Below are 19,480 nucleotides of genomic sequence, written 5' to 3'. Positions count from 1 at the left end.
GTGTGTGTGTGTGTGTGTGTGTGTGTGTGTGTGTGTGTGTGTGTGTGTGTGTGTGTGTACCAGCAGGATTGGGGTGGGGGTCTGTGCGTTTTGACAAACCATGCTGTTAAAGATATAATAGCAGCATAATCACCGCCCCAGGCCGTCATTCTTCAGGATAATGGGCTGCTTATTCATTGGGGATGGCTTATGTCTCCACGCGGCTTTTTATTTTTCAGATTTTTCAGATTACGTTGTTCTCTTTCTGTCTCTTGTGCTTGTATACTCTTTGTCTCTCTGCAGATACTTAAACATTTTATTTGTTTGGGGGGTTTTTTTTGTTCCCCTTATTTGACCTTATTTCCACCTCTTCATTGTCTTCATGCTTTTCTTCACCTTGTCATTTCTTTTCCTCTCATTACTATGCACTCTTTCCACATTTCTCTGAGACTGAAGAAAATCTGAATTGATGTCATACTAATTATATAATATGTATAATGTTATATTTTCTACAGCAGCACATTGACTGCAGAACACCACCCACCACCACCATCTTTATAAAAATAAGTATTTACATATTCAGAAAGATAGACAACTCTTCATTATAAAGATCTTCAAGCAATGTTTTTATTTGTGATTATTTTACAACAACACTAGTTCAAGTCTACATTGTTAGGGAGGAAACAACACTGCTGACGGTCCAGTCACTCTCTCCTCCAGCTTTATAAATCTATCTACCACTGGACCAAGTAGTTTGACAGAGACAGTGGAGCGAACAGCATTAGCAACAGCAGAACAACAGAACTCAAATAGGGTCAAGACAGCAGTACACAGAGGACTTGGCTCAATTATTCAATGAAATCTTCTCACTTTTATTGACTTCACGCTTTTCTGTCTGGATTGCAAAATGGACTGCAAAATACAGCAGTTGGTGTTGGCAGTTTTCTTAGCAATCCCAATTTGTTTCGTTACGTCTTTCTAGTCAACTTCAAAGCAGAAACTGAACACATTTAAAATATTAATTCAACACAGGATCGCTACATAGACAACCAAAAAAGGGAGGGGGAGGGAGGGGGGGAGGGTGGCGGCTGCCGGTGAGCTCAGCAAATACAATCTTACAATCAGACAGCTAAAGGAATTTTATCTGAGACCATTATCAATTATACAACATAATAGGAACTTTACAATTACCTTACCAGTAAACATTAATAGATAGATTTTTTTGTATTTTACATATTAAAATAATGTGCTTTTTTTCATATGAAGACATTATCTTCCAGAACACATGAACAGAAAAACATCAGAGACTTGCGTGATTCTTCTCATCAAGTGCTAACAGTCGGTGTGACTTTCAATGAACAGCGGCATGTTTCCTCAAGAGTATATTAAGGCTAAATCTGCACCAACTATAACATATCCAAATTTATTTACCACATCAGTTTAGATTCACTTTTTATAAGAAAATTTGATCAACTCATTGTAAAGTGATATCAATCATGCGGCCACGTTAATAGACCGTTTTAGTGTACAGACCTTTTGAATTGATAAAGGCGTTTTTTTTAAATGGTATGCATGTTCATAATTGCATTTGCCCCCGCTCTCTCAGCCCAGGGCAAAATGTAATTAAAGGCTTTGAGAATTTAGTCACTGAAATCATTTTCTCATTGTCAAGCCAGCCTCTGTTGAAGTGCCATATTACTGGCCATTAAACTGGTAAATTAGTCACTTTTAATTATGCTGTTGAGGACAACATGGCTTGAGTTTATTTTTATTTATGTGCTGTTATGTAGTACATGCTATGTACATAATAGCTTAATTGAAATGTCAGTGGTCCTGTGACAGAAATGGTCTCTTTGCCGCATAAGCAATGCTTTTTTTTTCTCCTCCTGGCCGACGAAGCCTAGTTCCTCCAAAAGTGCCTCATTTATTCACATTATTCTTGTAAACATTATTTGCATTGTCTTTAATCTTTGTGCCTCCATCGCCAGCTGTGCACATCATATTCAGTGATACTTTTTGCTTTTTTTTCAGATGTTAAATAGGTCCAGCATTACATGTCTGTTGGAAACATGATCTTACAATGTCATGTGTCAGAAATGCAATCAGTTTCCTTTTAGACGAGACATTCACTTTATTCATCATATTGTATTCTTGCAAAGTTCAGTATCGTAATGGTTGTCGTTTCCCGGGGTTACACTGCTGGACCTTTAGCTGCAACAGAAGCGAAGAGGAGTTAAACAGGCTGTAGAAGTGTGGTCTTTCTCAAAATGCTGAGCTATGGAGTTCTGTAAATCCGGTGCATGCTGGCAGGTTTTATTTTTGGACATTTTCTGCATGTCCCGTGCCCATCTACTCAAGAAGGGGTCAGTATACGGCTCCTAAAGAACTATCACAGTCACACAGACACAGGAGTAGGATGGGGCGATGTGTAAGCCGAGGATCTGGCCTAGATTTCACTGTCCTCCATACAGTCTCATTCTCAGTTAGTCATTGTGTCCAGTCCAAGAGAGGCAGCATGCTGTTTGGCCCTCAGACGCAGGTTCTCAATGCTGGTGGTCTTGCTGTTGTGGCTTGTGAGGCCGCCTGCAGCCGATGCCTGTAGCAGCGGGCTGTTCCACACCTGCTGGGCATGATGAGACAGGGACTGGTAGTAAGACTGGCAGGGCAGAGAGCCCAGCGGTGCAGGGGGCATGTTAACATTCATTCCCAGATAGGGGAGTGAAGATGGGGCAGCGAGGTCAAAAGCAGGGTAGTGCACCAGGTTGTTGGTGGCAGCCATGTGCTGACGGAACTGCTCCTGCAGACGAAACAGGCTGAGAGGGGAGGAAGAGTAAGAGTGGCTCTGAGAGAGAGGACCGCTGCCGGCCAGGCCGCTGCTGGAGGATGAGGGGGTCACCGACGGAGAGACCAGCGGAGAGTCTGGACAGAAAGAAGAGGGGATTAGTAAAGTTTTGATCAGTGTATACATTTAATTAGTGAACTGATGGGTTTGAGGGAGCGGCCATGAGACGAGTGTGTGAATGATAAAGAAATCAAGTATCTTATGTGCTTACCTGGTTTAGGGCTGAGTCTTTTGCAAGTGGGGGAGACATCTCCAGGTGTCACGGCTCTCTCACACTTCATCTCATCTCTCTGAGATTTAGTGTCGTCCTCCTTGTCTGTGGCATTATCCTCCGTCGCTGACTCACTGCCAGAGTGTTCTGCTGACGTGACGTTCAGCTCCATGTCCAGCGGCACGGGACGAACCACAGGACCTTCTGTCTCCAGAGAAGAGGAGGAGGACGAGGAGGATGGGGGAGGCAGTTGGGTGTCAGGGAGGATGGTGGTGGAGGGAGGTGCATCCTCCTTCTCAGCTCCTCCTTCCCCTGATGCCTCCTTCTGCTTCTGAAGCTGCTCTTTCTGGAGGCTGCGCTGCTTCTTACGGAACTTGGCTCTGCGGTTCTTGAACCAAACCTGGTGAGCAGAGAGGAAGACAGTCAGAGGCAAAGCAGACAAAATATGTGCTGCTGATGATGCACACTGTGTTAAGGACTGAAATGAGCCGCAGCGATTGATTTTGGTGAATGCAAAACCTTTGATTGGTGCATAAAAAAATCAATACAACAATGTGCAAGTGCCACTAATAACATGCATGTCTACAAGGCTCTAACAGCAGTGAGTTGGAGTTTAAAAACAAAATATGAGTTGATTCAGTTGGCCAACCTACTTTTTTTTGTGCAAGAGTTAGTAGAAAATTGTACTGTGTGCGAAGAAGCATTATGATTTTTTCCTTTAGTATGAATTTTTTATTTTAGTGCACACAGAATTGTTTTAATGAGTTTTTATGACCTGATAGAGATGTATCTATTTTGATTCTTGTTATTCCAAAAGAACAGTGATCTTAAAAACTCATAGGATAATAAAACTCCCAATATTACAGGAAGCTGGATATAATTTCACATAATACTGAAAGGATATTTCTATAATAAAATCACAGACATCTAACACCTCTCCTAATACATTATTTAGCTCTACAATCACACCAGTCCACATTTGAATATTATCTGTGTAATATTTAGTGTTTCAATATTAGGTCATTCCTACCTGCACGCGGGCTTCGGGCAGGTTGGTGCACATGGCCAGCCGCTCCCTCATCACCACATCCGGGTAGTGGGTCTTCTGGAAAGTCTTCTCCAGCGCTTCCAGCTGCTGTGCCGTGAAGGCCGTGCGGCTCCGGCGCTGTTTGCGGTGCTGAGAGCCGTAGCGAGCCTCTAAAATGATGTCTTGAAATGCGCAGCCGTTGGAAGAGAAAACACGCGGCAACTTTTATTGTACTGGGCATGATGGGATTATGCAGTGTTTCCAATGCCTAAATAGGTTATTAAAATAAAAAAAATCTAACATGCAAGTATTCAAAACTAAATATTGGCAAATTGGCTACAAGGTCATCTGTCATCATTTCGTTAAACTGTCAAACTAAGAAATTAAGAAAAGAGGCTCACATGCAGTTATAGCCTCCTACATTGCAGAATAAAAAAATCTTATGAAATATGTGCCGTTTTCAAAAGCTAGTTCCTTTAATGTTGGTAATTTGTGTGTGTGTGTGTGTGTGTGTGTGTGTGTGTGTGTGCGTGTGCGTGTGCGTGTGTGTGTGTGTGTGCGTGTGTGTGCGTGTGTGTGTGTGTGAGCGTGCACTCAATTACCAGCTAGTCTCTCTGCCAGTGTGAGCGCGTGCACGGACGGCCGGTAGTCGGGCGCGTGCTGTGCCTGTTGCGCGGCTTGCTGGTGCAGGTTGTACATGGCGCTCAGGGAGTTCATAGCGTGCAGAGAGTAGCCGTTCACCCCGTAGTGCTGCATGGTGAGAGGTCGCTATACCTGTGAACAGAAGAGAGGATTGGAGGGTTCAGTGTTTTACTCAAGGACATTTTGACGTGAAGGGCGCGTGGCTGCTGATGGACACGCTGCCACTATTGGACACGTCAAACCAACCCTACATTTTGATAATTTTAATACATCAGAAACATCTATTTCTGGGTGATCCACCAATATGACATGCACGAGCCTTTTTATTAGTAAATGACAGCAGGCCCACGCGCTTAAGGGCCAATAGATTTTAATGTGCGCACTCAGACAAACGTGTTATCCATTAACATCCAATTATCGCTCTGTTCATTCCATTAATTATACAAAAGACTTTTAATTGGGGTAATTATCACTCGTTCCCATAATGAACCGTGACGGATGCCTTATTCATGAATGTATTCACTACTTTTCTGTGATCCCGGAGAAGCCAAATCCCCATTGAAAACGTTGCTTTGACAGATCAGCGCATTGATGAAATGTGTTGGAAAATGATATAAGGAGATTTGTTCCGGGTCTCGGTGGCAAACCTGAAACGGGATAGCAGGATTATTTTTTAATAGGCTATGATTACTGAAATGCTTCTCTCGGTGGTCTTAATTTTTGCGACTTACTCATCTTTTCTAAATATTATTTTATATCTATCAGCAAAGCTTGTGATTTATTTCGGGCAACTTTATGTCATTTATAATTAACATAAGGTATATATTAGCTATTATTCCTGTATATTAATAGGAACAGATTAAACATATAAGTTACAGTCTTTCACAAGGCAGCAGCTTTCCAAAACTCTATTTTTGTGGTTCTCCTTCACCACCAAGATTTTCATAGATGAAACGCTTGAGGACACGATTAGATATGTATTAGTACGGAGGAGGCTGACAGGAGGGGATATCTCGGAGGCCCAACCAGTTATTATAACTATTAGGCTACAGAGAGACCACAGGGAAAAGATATAAATCTTTCTGCTGTGTGACAGGTACACTATCCAGGGAGCTGGTTACGTTTTTGGACTTGAAAATATTTTAGACAAAACTTTAAGTGTATCCTTTTTTATTAATTTGATTATTTTACAATATCAGTGGACATGGGCTTATAAATGTCACCAAATTAATTACAAGCTTTTATTACAAGGTTTTATAGAATGTTGTACCAATCTATAGGAAACCAATAAATGACCAGTCCATAGATCAATTATCACCTCTTTAAATGTATACATTTCCTGAAACAATACAATATAAATTGGTTTCAATTTTGGTCTATCAATCGATACGTGTATAATTAGTAAAACAATCCCATGTTAATTGTAAGCTTTACTCAATATGTATCGAGTAATTTATCAATAACAACAATAATTATAATAATAGTAATAATAATAATAACATTTTAACAGTGGTAATTATTGTTAATAATTAATAGAGTCATAGGCCAAAGGCTCTTGGAAACCAGGCTAACTTTTATAAAACAGAGAGGACTGGGTGGTCGTTCTCGGAAAACAGTTTTTTCTGCCCATTTCTCAGATTTCCAGTGCGTAGACCGAGCCTGTGTGTGTGTGTGTGTGTGTGTGTGTGTGTGTGTGTGTGTGTGTGTGTGTGTGTGTGTGTGTGTGTGTGTGTGTGTGTGTGTGTGATGCCCGCAGTGCCCATTCCCAGCCTATTAAGTGGCTGCGGCGGCTGATGAATGTGATCAGAGGGCAGTGGGGAATAGTTTAATTCGCCGGGACAGAAGGTGCTTCGCTAAACATTTACTTTACTCCCCCAAGTATTTGAGTTGAATGGGCCCCCCTCCCAGTATCCCCCCTCATCCCCCTCCCCTCTCGGGCGGCCTCTTATCCCATCGCCCCGGGGCAACGTTTTGGCTGAGATGTATGGCTTCTCCGCGGGTAAAAATATGCATGTTGATCCCCATTTGGCTCCTCGTCTAATGGAAGTGCAAATAGGTTTCGACTGCGAGGCCCTCCATTTATCATCAACGCTGACACGGACGGACGTACAGTGGGACTGGGTGGTTAGCTCTGGGTTGGAGATTCCGCGTGTGCGTTTATGCGTGCGCGCGTGGGCACGTGTGCGTGCGTGAGTGTTCTAGTAATAGACCCAAGATTGCCTTTTTTTCTTTTCTGCATGTTATCTCTGAAATTTAAAGTGTAGATTTAAATCGCTCAAGTTTATATGAAATAAATACATCTTGTAGGCTGTCGTCTACACGTTTTTGTATGTTTATTTGTGCTTGTTTGAACCTGCTTGTCTGCAAGCATAGATGGAAGTCTGAGGTCTTAAATTGTGTGCACTGATTTTAAACTCTCTTGTGCACATGGACACTATCCCCCCATTTAATATAACTCCAAAGAAAAACATTTTTTGGCCTTTTTTGAGGATGTGTAACTCCTATTCTTATGTTTTGCAAACTTTCTAGCTTGCATGTTTACCTTCTCATGATTACCTTCCTTTTATATTTACCATTACATGTGTGGTTATAGCCTGTATCCTCCTGCCCATATCAAATTCAGCACAATAGCTCATCACTGTGAGCCTGTCAGTGCTGTTATTGTCATTCATAAGCCTCTCTGTGCTCCAGGCACTGGGCCCTCCTGGCAGCCCCGCTCAATGCTTCGATTATCAAACCGTCATTATGTAAATTGGCATGTACAGTGCAACTCTTTGATCCGACTAAATGAGGAAAAATGTTATTTGATAACAGCCCTCAGGGGCACGAGTCGACCTGACAATCTGCTCTTTGCTGTGTCACCAGTGTAAACTGTCAGAGGGCGAGGACCATCTTTGATTTTCTCTCTGAGCAATTATTATGAAGGATATTTGTTATGCAGAATCCAGATTGAAATTTAAAGGTATTTTAATGTATGATAATTTATTGTCAGCATTTATTAAGTCTGTTAAACCGTTTTAAGATCAAAATATCACTGAATAATTCTGCAGGAGTCGACAGAACAGTGACATTTAAAACAGGAGAAAAAAACCTATCACCATGTTTGTGCATCTGTCAAATTGATTCAGTACTCATTTAGAGTAAATAATATCATAAACTCCAAAAAGCTTCCTTTCAGGAGAGACTGGGTCATGTGTGTAAAACGAGTCAAACACAGGAACCTTTTTATTTTGGGAGTGAATAATTAATAAAAAAATGTTGCCCCATAATTTTGAAATGTTGTATTATTTGTGATGTGACCGTTAGAAATGTAAGTTCTCGCGTCAGACTACATTTTTGGGTTTTACACAGAATGTTTAAAAATTAACCCTGATTTATGACAGAAATAAAAAGATGGTTCCAACCAAAACCTACTTTCGTCCTCACTGAATGAAGATTTAAATATAGGCTTCATATAATATAACATACATTTAGCCTGTTTCTTGTTCACTTTACACAATAGATAAACAATACATAAACTTCATTCTGAGCAAGAAACACTGGCAACTTTCCTTACTGACGTGAGACTGGCTGATAAAATGTGAATAGCTGTACACGGTAAAAACATGATACTGTTACAACTAGCATGTTCAACGGAATAAATAGATACCAGAAAAGTTTTTACCTCCTCAGGAGACAGTCGTCTTTTCTGTTTTGAGAGTCTGAGCTCCTCAACTTCTTCAGTCTGCAGGTTCCTCTTCAGCTGCTGTTTATCAGTTTCTAGAGCCCAACTTTGTCCGTCTTTTTGTCCGGCAGTGAGATAAGATGTTGGGTAAAGAAAAAGTCATCCAGTCTGTTTGTTTCACTCCGGTTCAGTCCGCTCGCGCTCCTATCGCGCGCAGCTCTCTTCTATGCTCGTGGTGAGTTCTCCGCGTCTCGCGCAGAAGTGGGAAGCCGCCATCTGCTGGAGCGCGAGAGCCTGGAGGAGGGATTTTAAGGAGAGCTTCGCTGGGGTCATGCTGGCTTTCTATTGGCTCTCCTTAATGTCAGTCAAGTCAATAAAGACGGCTGATCGTCCAGCTGCAGACTGCGCTGCTCTGACTTCTGGACTTATTTTCAAATATGAACTATTTAAGCACATTATGTCCGCCAAATCCCACATGTGTGTTTGTTTTTCTTCTCGTTTTCTGGTGTTGATAAACATCACTGAAATGTAAACAGTGAAGCTTTTTCACTGCTCCATATAGTAAATGCCTAGATAGGTTACTTTTAGTTTATATTAAATGGGATATAGCCTATGGGACCAATTTCGCATAGAATGATCTCAGACCTTTGAACACTGTATTTGATTTTATTGTACATTTGTGCTACAATTTACATAAATTATAGTGGTTTATATTCCTCAAGCTCAAACTTTGTGAGATAAAATGTTACTGTCAAGATACGAATTATCCATAAAAAATGTTTTTATAACAAAAGAAGACACTGTTTTAGCAAATTTTGAACATAAAATTATGAGGTGACCCTGACAGCATGTGAAATGATTTTACTTGTTTTTGTTTGCAAATATGCTCAAATCAGCTCCTCAAATTGCTTGTATGCACTTCGCACATAAATCCAATTGCCTTTCTTTAGTTTTTGTGGTAAAAAGGAACCAACCTTTGGTTTGTTTGCTTTTCGGCTTTTTTCTCTCATGCCACTGGAGGAGCGAGAGACTTTAGAAAGATGGCTAATAGATGCCAGGGTGCTGCCTTTAAACTCTCTCCCGGCCTGGAAGGATTTGGGATGGGATAGGGAAGACAAGACGCCATCTCAGCCTCCAAAAACCCCTGTCTTAAAATGACTGCGGGTAAGAGGATTAGGGCAATAATGCCCTTCTCTTCTTGAAGGGTTTTTAGAGAAGATTTCTTCTCCCGGAGCAAAACCGTTTAGGTAGGGAATTAAGGGCAGCGCAAAGTAGCCTTTTAATGTAAAGCTTGCATATTTTGTTGGGAGATTCTTTGGGAAAGTGCTTGGCCTATGACGCAGTTTTATCTCTGACCATGTTTCTCACTATTCTCACAAATTTAAACAGGAGACAAAAGATTTCATGGAATAGAGAATATTAATGTTCATGAGTTTATGCGCACATTAAAACACACAGCACATAACTGCTAAGGGACAATGTGTCGTTTTCGGACATTTATAAGGGTTTTCACTGGTTACTTTAAAGTTTGTGTGTGTGTGTGTGTGTGTGTGTGTGTGTGTGTGTGTGTGTGTGTGTGTGTGTGTGTGTGTGACTGAGAGAGAGAGAGAGAGAGAGAGAAAGAGATGGGGGCGTGATTTATTTTTTTAGTATTTCTTCTAATTTTTATGTCAAAACAAACCTTGTATTTTAAATATTGGCAGATGTCAGTCACTCTATTTTCTACTATGTAATTATTGAATTGATTTAAAATTTGGCACATTTTTTTTGGTAGGAAATTAGAAAATGTATGGTAGGAGGGGCGATTTAAATACTGAATGTGTATTTGTTTAAATGTTGTTAAGTATTAGCCTAAAACATGAATAAATCATTGAATGTGTAACTGTGGTTATTGTCATATCTAACAAGAAAAAACATTTGGGCCGGGTATTATTATTATTATTAATAGTATTAATTGTATTATTAATTTTATTATAATGTTAATAACCGTGATCAATGATTGATGTCGAGTTCTCTACTAGATTTGTTTCTTTTTAACCACCTGAAAGTTTTTCCATGTGCACTTCAAAGTCTCCCTCCTGGAAACTCGTGTGCCTCTCTGGTTCTGTCTTCTTGGTAGGCTCCTATCACTCGCTTTTCTCCGAGGTCTGAGAAAGAAAGAGGATTAACTTGTGAACCAATGGAAATAAGAACTTAAACGGGAGGTAAATCTGGCCACTGTCTCTTTGTGAGGACCGTCTCTAAAGCAATTAAAGCGAGAAAGAGTTTCTTCTCAGCGCCTCTCCACCTAAAGCTCCTTAGAGCGACTAGAGCTGTCCAGCGCATCTGAGGGGCTTAAACGCCAAAAAAAACAGCTCCCCTTACCCCTGTACCCGACAATACACTGCTCAATAAAAGGTGGGTAAACAATGACCTCCATGACGAATATAAAAATGTTCATTTGGCAGAAGCATTAATGATTCTCTCCCATCATTTCATTCAAGTTTGAACCCCTCCCAAAGTGATGAAACTCTATTTGGAGGGAAGAAGTGTCAGCTTTTCATTTTTCTCTATTAATACATCTAACTGAACTTCTTCTGGTTGTCTCTGCCTGTATTTGACAGAGGTATGAAGAACAAAACCATCTTTAATGCCGGTGAATTCTGCTCTCTAATGGCTAATTAATACTCTTAATGATGTTTCTGCAACTTCATGAATACATTAGGTCTGCAATCCAGCAAGCTTCAGCCTCCCCGGCACCATTCAAGGGTATTTCAGCATCTGTTCATCCCACGGCAATTAATCATTTTGATGTGTAGTTTAAAATCGACTTCTTGCAGGAGACCTTTTTGACAAGAATAACAAAGCAATTTGCCAGGAGCCACCTCTTAGACACGTTATTAGCAGCACTTCCACTGTAAGACCCTGCTCTCCTTTTCCTTTATTTATTTATTTGAATATTTCTGGATAAATGAATTTAAAGAGCCACAATTTGCGGTTTATTGTCAGCACCACACCTCTGAATCCTCCTGAAATCCCTTTTATTGGTGACAAGATCTCAGGATCTCCTCTGCAAATCCCTCATCTAAAAGTTTTCAACCTGTCAGTTTCCTCTTAGAGCTGTATAATTCCCCCCCTCTTCTTTCTCCATCCATCCCCTTCTCTTTTTCCTCCTGCCCTCTTTTCTCCCTTGTCTCAATCCCTCTGTCTCATTTCTTTTCCTTGCCTTCTCTCCTCTCTCTCTCTCTCTCCCTCTCTCTCTGGCCCGGATCCCTCTGCACAAGGGGCCCCATTGTATAGTCCTAATCCAGAGGCAACACAGCTTTAGGGACATGCAGGGATAAAAGGCCCATCAAGCCCACAACTTTATGGGGGCAAATCTCTCCCTAATCCTTCGCTTTATCTAAACAAAAGCCCCTCTGCCTTAATCCACCTATGTGTTGAAAAAAAAAGAAGAAGGAAAAACTGGAGAGAGTGGCAGAGAATGAGAAAGAAAAGGAGAGCGAGAACAAGAGATTGTTGGAGAGAGAAAAAAAATCTCACACACTCAAGGATTGAACCAGGAGAGATCACACAGGGAGGGTCAAAGTTTCCTGGAAGAGTTCAGTAATACTGACAAACCTCCACCAAATATATACCTGCAGGGAGGAAACATCATGTGTCAACATTAACTCCTGCATGCACCACCATCCTCTTTCATTTAAAGACCCAGTTCATATTTATGACCACAGAAATGCACATATATAAAATATAAATCCGTATTGGTGAATAAATTATTAATAGTGTGATATTAAAATGGACAAATTATTAAATTAAAGTATGTTTTCACTGCTGAAAGCATGTTGAAGAACTTGGGTAGAGACAACAGCAAAGTCACAGATGTATTTTACACATATATGAATATAGATAATTAAACAGTTAGACATATAGATGGAAAGCTGATGGGTTTCCATAATTATGTGTTACTGCTTACACATATGACTGGTGTAAAGGAATTATATGAGTGTCACAAAACATTAATAGCCGTAGCTGTTGATTAGGGTTACCACCTGTGTTAAAAGCTATTCATTAATACTACTACTACTGAAGGTCTACTGAGTGATCAAATGTGAATATAAGACTGACCCTTTTTTTTAAGATAAAAACAGTATTATTTACTTTTTTTCCTCCTTAACATTTCAACAACTGCAGCTCCTTTAACAGTACCTCATGGGATATGTTGTTATTGAATGCAAACAAAGTTAAATTGATGAGGTGCTCAAATTTAACTCGCTCGTACTGCAGATACACATTTACCTCAAATTATGGACAGAGAGACTCAGTACCATGTTTGCATCTTTTTAGTTGTATTTGTTCAGGCAGAAAAAAGGGGGCTGACATTTCAGTTCTCTGTTAGGACTTGTTAAACATTTAGCTCCACCTCTACAAGTTTTCATCATCTATATGAAAGTACTTACATTGTTTGAATTACATTTTTTTGTGGTTTATTAAAAATAAGTGTCACACTCAAAAATTGCTCAACTATTCATCTGTGATGCTCTCCACAGATTCAAGATAATACTATTTGATGCCAGAGTGGCTCTCCCTCTTATACCCTCTGTTCATAGTGACACAGGTTGTAGCCCACTTTGCCCAGATTCCTCCTCCAGTTAAAGTAATGGGTTCATAGGGCCAAATCTTAACAGCGATGACAATGCTATCCCCTGTAAAGCTCCTCTGTAGAGCCAGAATCCCTTCACTTCCTCTAAAACATCTGTCTTTACAACAGAAAATCCCACTGTATCTGCTCCACTGCGGACAGTCAGACCTTAATCTGGAGCTGGGTTTTAGGAGACTGAGAGCTCTAAATTTGAAAGGAATAGGTGGTGAGATGAAGTAATACCTGCAGTATTACAGACTAATGTTTACAATCAAAGTCTAGTGTATTCCATATGGTGTCATCTTGTGTAATTGATGTGATTTTGGCTAAGTTTTTCCTTTTTGAAAATCTCACTTATATACATTTTTAAATGTAATTTATCTGGTATTATTCCACATAAAAATCCCCCACCAATGCATCAAATTTATGTAAAGCAAAAACATCACACTTTTACTTTTAATTTTAGCCACATTCAGCATGGCACTCATCATGTTGCCTTCATTAACACTCTCAATTACCGTCTCCTCCTCGGCTCCGTTCCTTCCTAATAGAGCTAATAGAGCTAATGAAGCAAGTAGTTGGGACAATTTAGTCATTACAGGCAATTAAGACAATCCAATGCAATCCAACTCAAACCAAGAGACGAGGAGAGCTGTCGGGGAGAAATCCAACAAAGCAGCCACCCAAACCAACACAGTCCTTTGTGGAGTCAGCCAGTGTAAAGAAAGCTTTAAACTGGATTGAAGGAATTTTCCCTCTGGTGGTATCACTCGTAATACTTGAACCATTATAAGGCTGATCAGCAGTTGGCTGAAGGCATCTGTGTTTCCTCCATGCAGGGATTACACCTGGCCTCAGGAAGGGTAAAAATGTTTCCTAAAGAGGCAGGCAGACGGAGAAGGAGACGCAAGGCTGCCGTGATGCATTCCACCACAATAAAGTATAAATCCCCTTCTTCACAGCGTATTACGGGAATGAACATAAGGGATTGTGTCATTGTTGCCCAGTAATCTGGCTTTAAACTCCTTGTTTTACAAATGGTCCTCTTTAAAAAGCTCATTCTTTTTGTGTGGGTCTTTTTTTTCTTCCCTCTTCATCCTGTATTAACCTGCTGTTTTCTCATCAACAGTCTAAATATAGCCATCACCCATATTTGTAGAATCACAGGTATGGTTACCTTCTCCCTATGGTGATGCACTCAGGTAATGTGTGTTTAATTACACACAAGGAAGGTGGATCTGCTCTCCTTCTAAAAAGGTCAGATGTGCATTGTATTTCCTATAGTGATAGCACGCTCCTAACTTGGCCTGTCACCAAAACAGATCATTCACACTGCAAGATACACTATATGCTAAGATATTGTAATTTTCCAAATGCCTTTCCATGTGTCCTTGCCCTCAAAAGCTAAGGGTAATATCCTATCCTGCTTTGGAAGTGGAGATGGCGGCACTTTTTTCTGTTCGTTGAACAGGCAGCCTGCATGAAATAACTCCTGATAGAAATGCTGAAGCTGTCATCCTGCCTTGTGCCTCTATCTCCTCTATGTTTACTCAGCCACACATGGAGTTTGTGGTATTTGAAATGAATGAAGCCATTTTTGAGTCGTCCTTGTCACATGTATAGATTTCTTTACAAAGATGTTTCTCTAGAAGTCTGTTTTAAGTCAACTAGAGTGATTCTCCACGAAAACAGATTTTTCTCTTCTAGCATTAATTAAATTATTTTGATAGGCTTTCAGTTCTCCATCACTTTCTTGTTAAGATTAATTAGTTGTGGTTATCAAGTTTTCAGAGACTTCTGATGGATTAGAGAAACAAGCAACTGTGACCAATAAGAGACGTGGCTCAGTTAGTGTGGGGTGCACTGATTTATGGAACATTGATGTTTTGGCTTGCTCCAAATCCATACCTCTTTTCTCAAAAAAATAAATAAATGAAGAGAAAATAGGTGTTATGACCATGTTTTTAAAGTTCTAATCCTTAAGGTTTTCATCATGTAAAACCCTAATTTTGTACTATTTAAAGTTGGCATTTCTTTTGATGTAATCAATAAACATATTAGCACAAAGTTGCCTTTGCACAAAGTAGTTTGCGGTATCAGTGGTGGAGGCTGGTGCTGAAGTCAAATTCGGAAGACAAAAGCTGCAGGTGCACATTTTTTGTAATTTGTATCCATGCATGCAATGACGTAATCTAGAAGAGCATTTGTAGAGGAAACATATACACATTTGTACAAGTGTAGCCACAGTGATCTATAAAGAAGACAGAGTCACTGCTCAAAGCTTGCTTCCTGACAGATAAACGTGATGCGATTTCAAACAAAACTCCTGCACTTTAACTATTATTAAGATGTTCTTAGAGTTAACACCAGTATCCACAGGTGTGGCCAAACATATCAGAATTTAAATTTTAAGGGTTGTAAGCCCACTGAGCAGAGTTACAATACAAAAAATATTTAACTCTGTATTTACTTAGTATTATATTCAGTGTACCAGTCTCCACATGAGCCGTTTTATAGAGTTTAAATTAACAGTTGTTCCAACACTATTGAAGCAGTCACACACACACACTGACAGATTGGGATGAGGCCAGGCAGCAGGTCTCATTTCAGCCTCTTTACTTGTTCTTTCCCTTGTTTTCTCCATCCTGCTCCTAGCTTCAGTCTCTCAGAGGCCCCCGTCACCCCCCCCCCCCTTCCCCCCCTCCCTTTGCTCTCTCCATCGCCTCTGAAAGGAACCTTGCTGGGCCCAACTGTCTGTGTAACGAGCTGGGCAGGGCAGTCACAGTGGGGTATGCAGCGGTGTGTGTCAGTGTTTACACTTGTGTATATGTGTTTGCATTGAGCACTTTGTGTTTTTCTAGGGAGTCTCCACATGGAATCATATACTTGAGGCCGTATTTGCCTTCACCGCTCACACTCACATGAATGTGCTGTCACATACACACACAGACAAACGCACATACACATGTTCTCACCTCTCAGTGATCCTCCAGTACTCGTCCACAGCAGGGAGCAGAGGGAGGAGGTGAAGCAGGAGGCTAATGGATATGTTTGTTTACCTATTTGTCCTTGACATGATCAATTGATCAGCAGGCTAATTCACTGCCACATGGGCTCATTACATTTCCATTTAAATTGCAAATGGATTTCTGCAAGTTTTCATCTTCCATTCCCACTGCCTGTGTGTGGCATGGATATGCAGTAGGTGTGTGTCTGCCGACACCTCTGGAGCTTATAATACAACATAATGCCTTTGTCTGTATAAAAAAAAGTTGCATCTCAGAAGGGAAAACCCAAGCTGAGTCATACCTTGTGTCACCTCTGTCTCTATTTTCCTTGTTTTAATTTTATAAAGCGTACAATAGGGATAATTACCTGTATCATGAAGTGGATGTCAGTCATTAAATGGTTGTCATCAAGTCACACACACTAACACACTTACCCATGGGAGGAGTGTGAACTAATTCCTGAGTGTTAAAAGCCTGTGATTATGTGTTGCTGGGAAGATTACAGTGAACGATTACTGATGTGGAATTTAAACAGTGGGGAACGAACAGCCAAATTGAGCAGCAGCAGGAGATTGCTAAGCTAAGCGCTAATTGACACTATCGCAGATCAGCTTCTGGTAAAGTGGTTTGGGCTGCAAAGCTGCATTTTGAATACATTGAAACTGCATTTCTTGACATTAGAACACTGTGGTAATTGTCTTAATTTATGTTAAATGTAAAATTCCAGCTCTGCTTGTGCACTATTTTAAAGGAATATTTTTGATATTTTGGGAAGTACACTTTTATAGAGAGCTTCATGCAGAGAAGAAAAAGATTGATTACGTTTTCATGTCTGTATGAAAAAGATGGAGCTGGAGTCCCAGGAGTTAGCTTAGCTTAGCATAAAGTCTGGCTGGTCGGACATGAGAGTTGCACAGATCTTCTCATCGAGCAAGAAAGCATATAAGCATATTTCCTGAGATGTTGAACTGTTCCTTTAAGTGTGGAAAGTTTTTTTTAAATCACACTTCAAATGAATATCATTTTAAAATATCTTTTTGTACTGTGCTGTATCATTATTAAAGTCAAAAAATCGATGGATAGTCAGACAAATGGATGGATGGATGGATGGATGGATGGATACATGAATGGCAGGGCCTTTACTATGACATCTCAAGGGATTCATTTGTTTCATTGGCTTGTTAGGCCATAATGGGCTTTATATGATGACTCCTCACCCCTGTCAGATTCCACCATGATCCAAAGAAACACACATTCATCACCACCTCACACACACACATGCACACACAGCTTCGATCAATGGTCATAAATTTGATCCCTGACAAGCCTGACACATGCACCCACGAGGTCTTTGGTCGCTCTGTTTCTCTTGACCACTCCTTATGCAACACACACTCACACGCACACACACACACTCAGACAAGCACTTCTTTCCCACTCCTTCCTTCCCCTGACGCACTTGTCAAGCACCTCGTTGACCCCTGACCCCGCCCCACTTGGCACTGTTATTGATTTTTCCTCTGACCCTCTCAATCTGGGATGAAGAAGGGTGAGGACGGGGGAATTAGTCGCCATAGTCAGGTATAACGGAGGGGACGCTGAGGATGAAGGGGAGCGATCAATGCGTGCTGATGGCTGAGCTTGCAGCAGCAGAAACAACAGTCAGCCATGGAGAAAATCAAAAGGGCTTGAGGCAAGATGGGTGAGCAACACTGATGAGGGTGAGAGAGGGGAGACTGTGGGGGAGAAGGGGGAGGCAGGAGGACAAGGGGAAAAGTCTAGTTTGTTGTCTTATGTAACACATGTATTGAGTATTTATTGACTTTTACCAAAAACAGCTGCCAAAATGGTACTAAAGATGGAAGATATAGGAGAAATAGTCACATAGTACAATAAAAACAAACACAGAGCCTTCTTTTTATCATACAGTACAATGATCCATATCACTTAAAGTGGGAATGTCCAGTACAACTTTCCTAAACTACTATATGCACAGGACGGTTAAACATGACAGTTTAAACTAAATTAAAGGACTTATATATACTTATATATGTTAACCCTCCATCTTTATAACATCTCTCCTTCTGCTTCTTTTCCTTTTCTCCTTCTTTTGCTCTTAACCTCACATCTCCAGTTATTTGAAGACAGAGAAGAATATCGGGTGAGGAAAAATGGACATTAAGAGAGGTTTAATTACTTAAGTTTGATCCCACCTCACTACAATGAGGTTTAGGTGTAGACTAAGTGATGAATTTATCTCAAGGTGTCAGTATACTCAAAATGTTCAATCATGTCTGGCCACACTGGACAGTGGTGTAAAAGCTGGGTGTCATAAAGAGGAGCAGGATGTGATGAATTTTTCAGATGGGCGTAACAGCACACACCTTCACCTCATGTCTACCATACCTGGATTAACCTGCTAACGGAAATGATTGCTAAAATGTTACCTGGCCCAAAGTTAGCTGTATGAACTGTAATCAGAAATATTCACCTTGCAAGCTCAATTTTCTGTTGAAATAATACAAATCTGCAAACTAGACCCCTGTTGGTTGGTCACTTTATCCAGTTGGTAATCCAGTTTAAATCCCCAACACCACTGAGAGGCAAAACAAATACAGAGTTAATAGTTTGTTAAATCTTCCACCTTTTTTCTTCTAATTTATTATGAATGTTTAACCCCTTCAATCTGGACTCCCATTGGCTTGGTTCAAGATTCAAGTTTATTGGAGCTGGGACTTAGCTGTATTACATAACTTCATCTGAAAGATTTAGAATTTTGTAGCTATTTTCAAATGACTGTATGAATATCTCCCTTTGTGACCTCATAGTGTTTGAGCTTCATTCTCATTGTATGTTTGTCTGTGAGATTATACACGTTTCAAAGCAGAAAATATAGGTGAAGCATGTTTCACAGATGAATTCAGATTTCCAGCCCAGATGACACGTTGCCTCCCTTTGTCTTTGCTTGTTTTTGTGAGTCACACATAAAGTCGATACATCACATAGACGTTTGATATGTGTGTGTGCTCTCTCTCAGTGGAAAGCAAAAAGCTTTTTAAGCAACCGTTTGTCCTTTTTCAACGCGGCTTGCAATAATCCGTCCCCGCTCCTCCACTCCACCACCACCTCCTCGTGGATCAGGTTAGAGATTTCACAGCAGTGTTCGGAGGTGACACACTCAAACATAATCTTTTTTTTTCTTATTTAATTTCCCACCATCCTCTCAGCTGATTCTCCCCCTGTCACTTTAGACGCAGCTGAGAGACTGATTTGGCTTCCATAATCTCTTCTTGCACCCCCCACCCACCCCCACTCCTCTACTTGAAGAAACCTCGAAATATCATAAGGAGATTATTTCATTCGTAATTGATTGAGTGGCTCCTCACCACAGACCAAGATACTTCAAAGTGTCTGAATTAAGACTTGGGGTAGGGTGAGTGAGGCAGGGAGGGGTGCGAAGGCAGTGTGGCTCCATGAGGCCGGGGTCGT

At 40.6% G+C, this 19,480-nt stretch overlaps 1 protein-coding gene across 2 annotated transcripts; it reads right to left on the bottom strand.

Annotated features, from left to right (window-relative positions):
* Positions 1–2,458: 2,458 nt before the first annotated feature.
* Positions 2,459–5,008, bottom strand: dmbx1a (diencephalon/mesencephalon homeobox 1a). Of its 2 annotated transcripts, none has more exons than XM_053330149.1 (4): positions 4,662–5,008; positions 4,063–4,241; positions 3,033–3,432; positions 2,459–2,898 (listed from the first exon to the last, which is right to left on the bottom strand). In XM_053330149.1, exons 1-4 carry the CDS (start codon positions 4,813–4,815, stop codon positions 2,459–2,461), a joined length of 1,173 nt encoding a protein of 390 aa, XP_053186124.1. In that variant the 5' UTR covers positions 4,816–5,008. The 2 variants fall into 2 exon arrangements, with proteins under 2 accessions (XP_053186124.1, XP_053186123.1); XM_053330148.1 differs by having other exon boundaries at positions 4,063–4,258; positions 4,664–5,008.
* Positions 5,009–19,480: the final 14,472 nt, after the last annotated feature.

The sequence above is a fragment of the Scomber japonicus genome, chromosome 12 (genome assembly GCF_027409825.1).
Source record: "Scomber japonicus isolate fScoJap1 chromosome 12, fScoJap1.pri, whole genome shotgun sequence".
In the NCBI taxonomy this organism is placed as follows: domain Eukaryota; kingdom Metazoa; phylum Chordata; class Actinopteri; order Scombriformes; family Scombridae; genus Scomber; species Scomber japonicus.
Note: the sequence above shows the minus strand (reverse complement) of the source record. Positions and strands in the feature narration are given on the sequence as shown.

Coding starts and splice junctions, on each gene's coding strand:
- dmbx1a (XM_053330148.1), bottom strand. CDS start 4,815: ATGCAGCACTACGGGGTGAACGGCTACTCTCTGCACGCTATGAACTCC. Junction 4,259..4,663: donor ACACTGGCAGAGAGACTAGC/TGGTAATTGAGT, acceptor TTTCTCTTCCAA/CGGCTGCGCATTTCAAGACA. Junction 2,899..3,032: donor AAGACTCAGCCCTAAACCAG/GTAAGCACATAA, acceptor CTTTCTGTCCAG/ACTCTCCGCTGGTCTCTCCG.